The sequence below is a fragment of the Cyrtonyx montezumae genome, unplaced genomic scaffold (assembly GCF_038088225.1).
Source record: "Cyrtonyx montezumae isolate F1298 unplaced genomic scaffold, pur_monq_1.0 scaffold_1, whole genome shotgun sequence".
NCBI lineage: Eukaryota > Metazoa > Chordata > Aves > Galliformes > Odontophoridae > Cyrtonyx > Cyrtonyx montezumae.
Window position 1 is genome coordinate 3482820 of NW_027071825.1, and position 13633 is coordinate 3496452.

General features: G+C 42.9%; 2 protein-coding genes across 4 annotated transcripts in view; one reads left to right on the forward strand and one right to left on the reverse strand.

Annotated features, from left to right (window-relative positions):
- The window catches only part of FGGY (FGGY carbohydrate kinase domain containing), a 276235-nt gene that overhangs the window by 252963 nt on the left and 9639 nt on the right, over nt 1–13633 (reverse strand). The gene's annotated exons all lie outside the window — the stretch shown is intronic.
- Nucleotides 30–1953, forward strand: JUN (Jun proto-oncogene, AP-1 transcription factor subunit). The gene has a single exon (XM_065738254.1). It carries the CDS (start codon nt 335–337, stop codon nt 1277–1279), a length of 945 nt encoding a protein of 314 aa, XP_065594326.1. The 5' UTR covers nt 30–334; the 3' UTR covers nt 1280–1953.

Sequence of the window (13633 nt, forward strand, 5' to 3'; positions counted from 1 at the left end):
TGAAGGGCCGCACGCCGCGAGCGGGCTCAGAGCGCGGGGCGGGCGGACGGGCGGCAGCGCGACTCAGCCGCCGGAGCGGGGCAGGGCCGAGCGGCAGCGCGGAGCCGGGAGTACCCGCGGCGGGAGGAGCGGCCCGGCCCGACGGCGGCGGCACAGCGCGGCGAGGCGGCCCGGAAAGTCCCAGCGAGGCCCGGCGGGCCCGGCCCGCGCCGGGAGGAGGAGCGGCGGCCCGGAGAGAAGTAAAGGATCCGCGCGGCCGGGAGCGCTGTGCGGCGGCGGCCGGGACGCTCCAGCGCTGCCGCGGCTCCCGGCGCCACTCCGCGGGCTCTGTTCTATGAGTGCAAAGATGGAGCCTACTTTCTACGAGGATGCCCTGAACGCCAGCTTCGCGCCGCCGGAGAGCGGCGGCTATGGATATAATAACGCCAAGGTGCTGAAGCAAAGCATGACGCTGAACCTGTCGGACCCGGCCAGCAGCCTGAAGCCGCACCTGAGGAACAAGAACGCCGACATCCTCACCTCCCCCGACGTGGGGCTACTGAAGCTGGCCTCCCCGGAGCTGGAGCGGCTCATCATCCAGTCCAGCAACGGGTTAATCACCACCACGCCGACCCCGACGCAGTTCCTCTGCCCCAAGAACGTTACCGACGAGCAAGAGGGCTTTGCCGAAGGCTTCGTGAGAGCGCTGGCGGAACTGCACAACCAGAACACGCTGCCCAGCGTCACCTCGGCCGCGCAACCTGTTACCGGGGGCATGGCACCTGTGTCCTCCATGGCCGGCGGCGGCAGCTTCAACACGAGTTTGCACAGCGAGCCCCCGGTGTACGCCAACCTCAGCAACTTCAACCCCAACGCGCTCAACTCCGCACCCAACTACAACACCAACGGCATGGGCTACGCGCCGCAGCATCACATAAACCCCCAGATGCCTGTGCAGCATCCCAGGCTCCAGGCTCTGAAAGAAGAGCCTCAGACTGTACCCGAAATGCCGGGTGAAACCCCTCCCCTGTCGCCTATCGACATGGAGTCGCAGGAGAGAATCAAAGCCGAGAGAAAACGCATGAGAAACAGAATTGCGGCGTCCAAATGCAGGAAAAGGAAGTTGGAAAGGATTGCCAGGTTGGAAGAAAAAGTGAAAACTTTGAAAGCCCAGAACTCAGAGCTGGCATCCACTGCCAACATGCTCAGAGAACAGGTTGCACAGCTTAAGCAGAAGGTCATGAACCATGTCAACAGCGGGTGCCAGCTAATGCTAACACAACAGTTGCAAACGTTTTGAAGAGACTTGACTTAAATAGGAACTGTGATGTTGTGGTATAACTAAACAACGACCCCAAAGCGGCAGACGCGTCAAGCTCACGGTAAAAGCTGAGAGGCTGAGTGCTGCCTGCGTGCTGCTGGGCGCATGTGTGGAAAGACTGGCGAGCCTTCAGCTTGAGTTGGTGGAGCAGCCAGCACCGCTCCGAGAAGTGCTGTTCCCGCTCCGATGAGGCGTCAGATCTTCGTTTAACATTGACCAAGACCTGCATGGACCTAACATTCGATGATCATTCAGTATTAAAGGTTAAACCGCAATAGAAACCGTAGATTGCTTTATGTAGTATTCCTTAAGAAACAAACAAACAAAAAAAGTGGGAGGGAGGTTTGTGGGAGGCTGATAAACAAACAAGAACTGTTCTGCCTGCCTTCAAGTAAATTGTGTATGTACATATCCTTTTTTATTTTATTTTATGAAAGTTGATTAATGTCAATAAACTACTTCATGACTTTGTAAGTTATTTTTATGTTGTTTATTTGGGTACTGCCCAGTATTGTTTGTAAATAAGAGGCTTTTTTTTAGCACTCTGAGTTTACCATTTGTAATAAAGTATAATTTTTTTAATGTTTCTGTTTCTGGAAAAAAAATCTAGAAGGTTCTATTATATTTAAGAAAAATAAAATACTTAAAATGCATTTCCTCCTCACACTTTTTTTTTTTTTTTTTTTTTTTTTTTTGCCAGTACGTGAGTTAGGAAAATGCCCTTTATGCTGAACTCTAAAGGGCAGAGATTGTCAGCTTGCTCTGTAACTACAGGCATGGCCTGGGGGACGTGTGAGGAGGAGACTGGGGAGGGGGGAGTGAGGGGGGGGGATACCAGATCCTGAGCAGCAAACAAACAACTTTTTGAGTTGTCTTGAAGTTGCAGTTGCTAACCTGAAGCTGAGAGGAGTGCCTCTGTATTGTAGTGGCCCTGCTGGGGCAGCTGACTTCAACTTCAGGCAGGCAGAAAGCTGGTGTGTGAAATTGCTCTGCACTTGTAACTGGCTGCTTGTGCTCTTGCATGCTTTTTATTAAGCTAATGCCCTTGAGCAGGATCAGGCAAGAGGCTGTTTTGTTTTCCTTTTGAAGAAGCGCTCTAGACTTCAGAAATTATTCACCTTCATTCCTGAGCACTCTTTCCACGCTAAGCAGTAATTCCTCGTTAATATTTGTGAAAATGCTGTTGGTGGAAATAATATAACTTTTTATCTTTGAAATCCTTTCAGCTGTTACTACAAGTTCTGAACTCTTTAGCAATAGGAAAACTGGGAAAACAACCTCGCAGGAAGTGAAAAGACACGATAGCAACCTTTCTGGCACTTCCTGTGTATTTTTAATAAAATCATGTTGTTTCTTAGTACAACGATGTAAACATGTACCTTAGAGATGTGCTACTTAACTCATGGGGGGGAATGATTTTGATATCATGCTGTTCAATGTGCTGCACTCATTTCATTTTCTTTAAAACTACATGCACGAGGAGAGAGCAGATGTTCTGTTTGATGCCGATGGCCAAGCAGCTAAGAGCAGAAGCAGAAACTACAGACTACCTACCAGTGAAGCAGCATGACTAAGTTCTTAGAGGAGACAGTCCTAATCTGTACTTTAAGGAAAAAAAGACATGGTCTGCAGTGGCAGTCGTGTAAGGTCACACCACAAAATGACCAGAGCACACCATTTACTGTCAGCATAGAGATACCCTGAAATTTCCAACTGCTGTGCATCCAAATTTCAGTTCCTTACAGGAAGCACAGAATTATCCTTATTATTCCTTTTTGCTGCCTGTATTGTATGGACTTTACTACATGAGAGATTGTTTTAATGCTTAAAATGTGATACTGTGGTGATGTCCTTCTACATCACAATCCAGGCATCGAGGCCGGCACTGTTTAGATGCTGTTTGCTGCTGTCAGAGGAATACTCTTGTAACAACACCAACCAAACAAAGGGTTACTAGGAGGATACCGTAGTTTGCCAAGAGCACATTTTGCTGATGTCAGCAACCCGGAAGGTAAGTTGATTTTGACCATATGTAGGAATAGACAGCAGAGGGATAATACACAGCACTGCTGGGTGTGGTTTTACAGGGATTTAAGCAAGTGCCAACTAGCAAAATAAGCAGGGCAAGGAGATTAATTACCTGCAGAGGTGCCTGTTTAACTCTCCATAGTGCTGGGTTATGGAATAGATGTTACTAGCAAGCATTTTGCTTAATCACCTAATTACGCAAAAAAATAAATACATTATATAAAATGCTATGTTAATTAAATACAGCTGAGTGACAGTGTGCTCCACCCCGATCCTCGTACGCACACACAGACGTTTAGCACTGCACACAGAAGTTTTCCCTCTCCAGTTGCACATCTGTAGCACTGGCAAAAAAGTTCCTGAGTTACAGCAGTGCTGGTTCACGTGCATGGGCTGAGGGGCAGTCAGGAACAGTTACCTGCCCAGCCCCAGCCCAGGAGGTGGTGTGGCTTTCGGTGCCAGTCACACAGGTTCACAAGGACACAAGGGGGGAGGTAGCACGAATCCTTTCTTATATCCCACATCTCATCTGAGGATCAAGCCTGACACGGCGCGAAGTGAGTTTATATTACCTCCACCTCTGTCTGTTCTGTAAACAGCATGGTGGGATGTGAGCCCGTTTCTGGCTGGTTCACTTCGGAATACATTAAAGCTCAGCACTCTTCACATATTACCAGATCACTTGGTGATCAATAAGCATGACTGTAATGAAAGCCATGCATGCATTTATATGTGGTGAAATGCAAAGTTTTAACACCTACTTAACTTGAGATTAAAATTGCCTAATGCGTTGTGTGCCTTACTTCTATAAGGAAAAGTCCATTTTCTTTGAGATTTAGAAACGTTTTGTTGCCCCAGCTGTACTCACAGGGGAATATTTTGCAAATAACAGCATTGTGAGCATGTATTTTGTTTGGCTGTGAGTGCTGTCAACGGATTCAGGAAGTGAAGTCAGAAAAAGGCAGGGTTTCAAACAGGGCAGGCTACGCCGAAATGCCTAGGCAGAGAGCCTCTAATCAGAACAACATGTTTGGGTTACAGAAATATTAATTAGAGCTGGGGTCTGTGCAAAAACAACCAACTCCTCACACTTCTATCCCACAAACTGAAGCGAGCTGCAAGGAGGACACGATAATTTTAAATCCTAAATCCAAAGTGCTTGTCACTACAGAAATAATAGTAACCAACCAACTTACTCTAGTGGAAAAGAGTTAGATGCCAGCCGGTTTTAATCTCAGAACACAGTAGCAGTTATTGGCATAGTCCTTCACCCTTGAGTTGCTCAATTCTCTGCAGGTCAAAGAAATACTGACCTCCAAATATAGCACTTCAGTACCAGCGTAGGCAGTGTGTACCACTTAACAACGAAGATGAGATGAGATGCCATAACTTACTTCATTCTATAGGAACCTGTTGAGAAATACAGACACTATTCCTCTAAACCTGTGTGAAAACTAGTCTGACAGTTTTGTCCCGTGCAGAAGCCTAAGGAATCCATTAAAATAGTTGCTTTCTGAAAAAGTAAATAAGCCTTTCAGTAAAGTACATTGCTGCATATGCAGAAATGATCTTATCCTCTCAACTGCGAAGGAAGCAAAGAAGCTAATTTGCAGGCAGCCAGGTTAGTTGTCCAGCAGGCTCACAACACTTATCTAGCATCACACAGCACATACAGAGACTGCACAGTGCAGCATGAAGCCTGAACCAGCAGCAAAGCTGGAAGGTGTGTCCAGCTGGATCAGCACAGCACTCTGCCCACTGAATAACTTGAGCCAGGCCCCAGGTTTATTAGCTGGGCAGCGTTACTGAGCAGCCTGCGGAGGTGGGTGGACCAGCTCAGGCCAGAGCAAGCTTGGGCATCCTGGAGTAGTTACACCATGGAGTGAGGTGTCCCACGGCCAGGAGAAGTACAAGGCAGAACTGAGAAAACAGAATATTTATCCTTAATACCAAGGCTAATGTCTTCCCAGATTTCTATCTCTTCCTCCCTGTCCCCAAGACAGGTATAACAGTATAGATTCACCAACAGCAAGAAACTAAAACCCTAAAACCAGTTTAGGCAAAGTATGCTCTGTTAAAAAAAAAAAAAAGAAGTTGCAAACAACATAAGTGAATGCAAAATATTGCTAATGAGCAGACAGACAGCAAGGAATAATATTTGAAATCCATAATATTTGAAATTATTTTATACGCAAATCCATTATGGAAGAGAATACTTCTAAGTAACATTAGTTACAGGACAGGGAGAGGGAAGATGGTATTAAACTTGCAACTAAAGAAAAGGAAAACGTAGGTGGGCTGCTTTGTGGGAAGGTGATCATTCCAGGGACGTGCTTGTTTCTTCGAACTACACACACTGCCAACACAGTGCCTGCACCAGAGGGTGGAGGCCTTCCCCATTCCACACATACGTATTATTGCTGGCATGAACATCATAATGTATTCTCTGAGCAGAGCTGGTGCTTCTCGCAAAGAAAACTTGTAAAAAGACATCATCTGAATGGCCGTGATAGCCTCTGATTACTTCTGCACACCTGGGCCCTCTTTCCCAGTTTCACACATTATTCTTTGTAGTACATTGTTGTGAAGGAACGGTGGAAGTACATAAATCAAACTGGGTCCCTACAGTATTCCAAATACTGCAAAGCAGAGTCGCAGTGGGAAACCAGAGCTTTTGAACAAGTTAACTAAATATTGAAAACCACGATTTTCTCAGCTATAAAGTAGCAACAGGCGTTGGGATAAAGACAGAAAAAACGAGTAAAGAAAGTGACCTGGTTTTGAAATCTTAAGGCAGAACTCGACATACTATGACCTGATGTGATTAATTCAAATCTATAACAAAATTCCTAGGAACGAACTCTGTGAGCAGGAGCAGAGGAAGAATTAACGTTTATTTTCCTCGGTCACACGATTATTTTGTGTTTTGAGCCTTGAATTCTCCAGGCAATTTTTACGTTAATTCCACAAACAAAAGGACCAAAACTTTGCTAGAAACTCCTCCAAACTGACCTTTGTTCTTTATTCTCTTTCAAATTTAAAACAATTCCTGTGAAACTTGGCAGCATAAGAACACGGAAGATGTGGGAAATGGGACACAATTCCAGCAGATGGAGCTCGAAAACAAACAGTGCTGGAACAAGCTGCACAGAGGCTTGCAGCATGAGCTTTTGTGGAGATGGTGTAGCAGCCAGAAAAGACTACAGATAAAACTTTCCATCATGCAAATATTCTAAAATCGATGAATCCTAGCAGCCTCACTTAGTTCTTAAAACAGTCACTGCAAGGAGGAGGGAGATCCCACGTCGCTGTGATCACAGAGTAACCACAGCTCTTTCAGAGGACACCACGGGTTCACAACATGGCACCTATGACTGTTTGAATTCACATCCAGGATGCCACGTTAACAGGGATGAGCACTGTTACTGTCCTTCTGTGTCTCAGACAACAAGACATGAACACATGCACGATGCAGTTATCTACTGAATGTTGCTGTTCAGACTCACAAAGGGATTCACATAGCAGCCATACTGAAAAGAAGTAACTTCAGAAATCTGCACTAGAAGGATTACGGCAGGTTGAAAAGTGCAGTCTTGCACTATGGAAGTTAGAGATTACCTGTTTCAAGTGAGGAGATTCTTAAAGTTTCTGACCTCTGTGTGACCACGAATCAAAGCACGGTGCAGCTTTCGAATGTGACGCATCTCTAGAGAGACCTGGGTAAACTAGTAGTTGCTAGGAGTGCCCACAACTCAGCTGTCCAGTTCTTTAACCAAAAAGCATCTGGTCAGATAGGATGAGACCTGGGTTTGATTTACCTGATTAAAAGAAGGAGGCCTTTCCTTCTACTGAACAGAAAGGTTCTGCACACTAAAAAAATCACATAGAGTCTGACCCAAATACCTAAAGGGGAGAAAAGGAGCAAAAATCCTCAAGGCCAAATGCAACTCTAGTTTTCGTTTTTGACTTTGCTGTCAGATTGACAGGTCTCCTTGCTTTCTGAATAAAGGAGACAAGTTTTAAATATGAATATTCAGATTATTTGACAAAGTGCTTTTATTCACCAATAAGAAAGCTATACAAAGCTATACACTAAGCACAGCTGACTTTGGGACTGACAGTACAAGAGTTTACAGTTAGCCTGAGACAAGATTGGTGACCACAGCAAGCCCTTGGCAACTTAACAGCAAAGTTTCCTTCTTCAAATGACAGAAAATAAACAGAATTCAGTGGGCTTTGTCTAGTTTCCTTCTCCTTTAAGCAGGGATTTTCTAACCCATATCTTTGCAGTGCAGCCCTGCAGGAAGCAGTACATCTTTATCTAACTTCCCACTACATTGGTTCTCAGGGCTGTGAAAAAGTAGACCACCATTCCAAACACAGATTGAGTTGGACTTGTAATATTTCAGTTTGGTTAGAGACATGTGGATTATATCTGCCACTTGTGCCCTCCTCCGTGCAGCTCAGTGCAGCACACGTAGGGAAGCACCCCTGACTGAGCTTCACAACTACGTGTAGCTTTTACTTCCATGTAACTTTGCAAAAGTAACAATAAAGTTGACTGATTTGGTTCTTTTTTTTTTCCAAAACAACGACTGATAGTTACCAAAAACTAGCACAAATCCAAAAGAGTCCGGGTAGAAATGGGAAGGAAACGTTTTAAAACTCTTACTCTCTTCCTATGTTGAGAAGCAGGGGTCACTAGCAATGTCCAAACTACCAGAGATTGAGACAGAACTCCTAAATTCATTCTTCCCAACTTCAATTACACTACAAAAATGCCCAGGCAGAACTTGCAGCAGTTTTATAACTTCATTTTAATTCACGCTTTTGGTTAAACAAGCTCAACTTCCCATATGCACAAAGCTATAAAACATGGTTTGACTTTGGCAGAGAACAATTCTCATGCACCCATTAACTCGACCGAGAGCTGAGTCCTTAGTATACCTGCTCATGAAACTGCTTTTGTGAGATGACTAACTTTGTGCATATATATTTAAAATTATTTAAGAGGGCAGCGAGGTTATTACCCAAAGTCTTATAAATGGAATTCCTTGCACATGCTCCCGGTGTTGGCTTCCATGTCTGTTTTGAATTTACTTACAAAACACATCAGCACACCCCAAACTAGCTACAAGCTATTTCCCTGGCCCCCTCTGTTCACTGTTTATCATTCTTATGTGCAGAAATTGCTTCTGTGTTTTTCACTGCACAGGAAATGCCAGACTGGCAATATGAGAAAGGCTTGCTTTCTAGCTCAATGTCAATTGTTGTTTCTTCCACGGTTCCATGCCTGTGGGCTGGATGTGGCACTGGGGTTATTGGCATGCTCTTACTCTCAATATCTATGGTATCAATTTGCAAAGCCGGTTACTTCTCCAACCAACCTCCAAAAGGTAACAATGGCCAAACAAAATGACAAAAGGAACAGCGTAATGAGCTCAGGGAATGAAAGATATTATGCAGTTACTCTTTTGCTGTTAGGAACAGCTCAGTTCCCAAATCTGTTGCAAATTAAGAACATACACATCTCAGTTTGGAATCGGTAATGCCTGGTTTTCTGTCATCTACCTGACAGCATTCTCTCCTGAAATGTAGTTGTAAGTGTTTTGACAGGTCTGCAGTCTGATCTAAGAAGGAAAAGCTAATGTTATCCCCTTTGGGAGTGCACTGTGCAGTGCAACCACAGAAATGCTGGACTGCCAACCTGTGGGAAGCACAGCATTGCTGAGCTCGTCCTTCTCCTGCCTCTTCAGGAGAGTCTGACTTCTGTGGTAGCAGGAGCGACCAAAGGGCACTGAGAAGAAACAAAACTTGTCCTGTACAACTGTATAGGAATGGGAACAACCAAGACCTAGCAATTAACACACAAAGATAGAAAGGATTCCTCACTGTTTCTAACACTGAGCTGATAGAATGTCAGATGGTATCACCATAAGAGGTTAAGACAAGCAGAAGGTCTCCAAGTAGTCAGTAAAAATGGGCACTTTCACCTACACAACAAAAAATGAGGGTTTATAGCGATTCAATTCCCAAATATATATCAAAGGCTCTTTAAATTAATGAGAAGAGTCAGAAGTGAAGCTCTCTAATTCTGAGTACTTTAATACCTTTTTATTTCTTTGTCAGTCATCATTACTTGCCTACTCTAAAGCCTATAAATGATTATATACTAAAATATATTTTGATTCATTTATTAAAATACATTAAGCTATGTCTAAACATTGCTATACTTTGATCTAAAACTGGAGTACTATAAAAGGCAGTACAAAAAATGTGGGTCTTTAAGTTCATTTGCCTAATATATGTTCGCCATGCCCAGTGTCAGGAGCCTCATCCTAATCTTGAATTTAGGTATTATTTGATACTTCAGAAAGGCATTCCAGAACGTGAAGCCTTAATTGAATTGAACTGAATGTGAATTCTTAATTGAAGCCAGCTGTTACACAATAACTCAACATGTGTGGGATTTTCCCACTCAGTGAAAACGAAATCTTTTTTTTTAAGATTTAATGTCCACTGTGGGACAGCTTCTTCAAAACGAAGGCAAAGAGTCTATCACATTTGGTTCACTCAGGTAACATGAAGATGATGGCGTGCAACACAGTTCATATGTTATTTCATGCCTTGTCCGTGTTATGGTTTAATTTACAAAGTGATGTTGCCTTTTTTAGCTTTCTATCTCACTGAGTGATACACTTTGCTTGAAGCTGGCAGTGTGCATGTCAATATATCCATCCTTGCAGCACCATGCTACAAGCCTGTTCCTTAACCTGTAACGTGTGCTGGTTCTGAATCACAGAATCACAGAACTGTAGGGGTTGGAAGGGACCTCCAGAGATCATTGAATCCAACCTCCTGCCAAAGCAGCTCCCAGCCCAGGTTGCACAGGTAGGCATCCACGCAGGTCTTGAGAGTCTCCAGAAAAGGAGACCCCACCACCTCTGTGTGCAGCTCCAGTGCTCTGTCACTGCACTGGGAAGAAGTTCCCATGCACATTTGTGTGGAACTTCCTATGCTTCAGTTTATGGCCATTTCCCCTCTTCCTATCACCACCACACACTGCTGAGAAGTTCTGAAGCATGGTAATGAATGCAATTGTAAAGAAATCATCCCCTGCTAGCCAACAGAATATTGTAAAACATGTATTTTTTTCAAATTTATTTCCTTCTGATTACCATACACTGAAGGGTATTGGGGGGTGGGAGAGGGAGACATGTATACATACATACATATATATATATATATATGCATCTATCGAATACTAACAGTATATTATTAAAATACAGAAAAAATAGCATTGAAATATATAGATTTTGATCACAAAAAAAACCAGGAAATGGGCTCCAGAAACAAAAAGCTCTGCTCTACCAAGTGGCATATGAAAGGTTAAAACAAATGGAGCACTTAAAAGTAGCAGAATGTTTTCCTGTAAACTCCTTCTATGGTGTGATCCAGGGGAAGGTCCAACTTCAGTGCTGGATGTTCATACAGGATTTCCTATGACTAATGCTGTCAGCATTCAAAACTTTTAATTTAAAATGTGGGCGTTATACACAGATAGGAAATCTACCATTTACAATTTCTTCTTCAAAAATGAATGAAAATTACTCTGATTTTCAGATTCATTTGCTGAACGTGGAGTGGTAGCAGAAAGAAAGGAAGTCACTAAGTGGCATATGCTGGGACTGCCTGCCAAGCCTTTACACAAGTCCTTTATATCTGGATGGGATCCACAGGAAGCTTGTACAGGAAGGGGGGGAACTTTTCCTTCCTTATTTTTGAAAAGCTTTGTTGGACGAAAATTATGCCAGTGAGTAACAGGGAGGAAGGGGCGGAAACTACTATTCTGGTGGGTTTGGTGCCAATCCTTGCAAAACTGAAAGTTGAAGTAACAGTAATGCAACCTGTTGTAAAATTGTCCAACAAAAATGCAAACCTGTGGAATGCCAAACATATTTGATAGCTTTTTTAATCACTATTATATAAAAGACTTAAAAAAACCCAAAAAACAAAAACAAAAAAAACCACAGGTATCAACTCAGAACTGCTAAATTTGACAGTATTTCTAGCAAATAGCCTTCGTATAGTCTTCAGTGTGTGCTCTGAATTCTACTGTAAGCTCTGACTGCTTCAGACAGATCTTAAGTAGTGGTATTTTATTGAATTAAACATGAAGTTAATACAGTTTGGGCTGTCACCAATATCCTTTCATTTCTTGAAGTCACACTGATCCCATTTTCACGGTACTATATTAACACCTAGCTGAAGCTAAGCTTCTCTTCTTATGACACATGGGAAAAATAAGGTTGATTATCTCTCTCTTCTCCTACTGTATCTTCTACACTGTGCAAGAACCTCCTAGAAACCACTCTTTGTTCCTTGATCTGAGTCTTAAAATCTCTAGAGGGAATGTCACTACTCTGTTTATATTATAGTACTTACATATATTGAGCCAAAGACTTTGCTTCACTGGAAACCATAACAGCAGAAAGCAAAATCTATGGGTAGGCTACAAAGGTTCTAGCTACGTCTTCAGCAACAGCTATGTCAGCTGGCAGGAGTCCCATGTTTATCCCTCAGAGTACTACAAACCCAGAATGGCTATTTAGGTAGGGGAATGAGAACAAACAAACAAGCAAGCAGAAACCCCTTCTCAAATAGGGAACGCTTCTGCTGCACAGTAAAGGAGGCAGAAGTTGTAAAACAGCAGATTTGTTGACAAGAAAAATGGTGGAAGAGGAGACTTTAAGAAGGCTTAGTATAACATTCAAAGGAATAAGAGGAAAGTAGCACAGGGGACAATGGAAGACAACAAAAGTATTAGAAAGAATGATTGAAGAGTAAGCAGCTCTTGTGAAGGCCTTTGGTACAGGTGTGCAATTTTCTCCAGCTGGAAATTAGAAAGAAGCATTAAGAGCATGAAAGGTATTATTAAAAAAGAAAAAAAAAAACCAACAATAAAAGATTCTGGTATAATGAGTCAAGCTTTGTGCACAGAGTAGCTCTGGCACAGGTAACAACCATATGTAATCATCTGCTGCAAAGAAAAGGTACTGCTAGAGGAAAGAAAATCAGTGCTGATATGCTTCCATTGCTCTTGTTTTAAGAAAGCCTTTTGGTACCACAAATATTTCTCTGCTCACAGTGGGCAATATAGGAATAAGTAGTACTTTAAGGAACGAGAAGAGAGAAGTCTGAAATGAAAGCTCTGTGTATGATTTGCAAAACGATGGAAACTGAGGGGGCAGCTAGGTCATGCCTTTCCCCTGCTGGATGAATCACTCTTTGAATGGAAATTTGAGTAGGAAGACATAATGGCTTGGGAACAAAGAGCGCTGCCAGAATATCACAGGTGCAGCTGAATAGAGAAGGATGTTTTGGGATATGCCAAGGAAAGCAAACACCATGAATCTGGAGGAGTTGTCAGGCTTTTGTGATTTAGGGAGCTACCCAAATCAGCAAGGGTGTTCCTCATGGAAGCAGGCAGGAGGAAGGCTGAGGTCCTGGTTCAGCACAGCAATCAGTCCCTTCATTATTAAGCACAGTGCTGAATTCAAAAAAAGAGAAAAGAGAGGAACTGCTCATGTTTTACTGAACTCTTGGGACTCAAACTTACACTCTGCTCAAGCACCTCTCTATAGCTAAATACAGACTTACACACTTTCAGAACTGGAGCTAAGAACACAGATGCTGGCACACACGGAGACACAGACAGGCTGGGAACCAACACAGTCAGTCAAAGCCAGAGGGATCACACAAAGGACAGGGGATGCTGTCAGAAGTGGGGAGAGGAGATTTAAGTGAAACTATCAACTCTCTCTGCCTCAGAAAAGCCTCTACAGATGTGAACTGCTGTGAAACAGAACAAAAGCTGCACACCAAATTACAGCATTATGGAAATTAAAGCACTAATAAGAAAGAAACAGTATTTGACTTGATAGCATTGCTATACTTCATTTTGACATACAGCAAGCATAAAAACACAGAAAAAACAGTAAGATTCTTACTAATAGGCCAGGACAGGGTACACCTGAATCACAGTAAGGGTAAATGAGGGGAGAAAAAAAAAAGAAGGAAAAAATAGATATGGAAATGTTATTTATATATTTGTTTGTTTCCAGAAAATAAAAGAAAATGGAAAAATGATTAAAAACAAAAGATGTGTAATGAGCCCCTTGAATAATTTCAGTTATCCAAAAACTAGAAAGTTGTTAGAGATTCAGTCAGAATAGGGAAGATCTAATGGTAACAGATATATAACTACTAAGTAGAATTTAAATGAAAGCTATCTTAGCCACTGAA

Excerpts from the sequence above, each read along its gene's own strand:
- JUN (XM_065738254.1), top strand. The coding sequence starts at position 335 with ATGAGTGCAAAGATGGAGCCTACTTTCTACGAGGATGCCCTGAACGCC.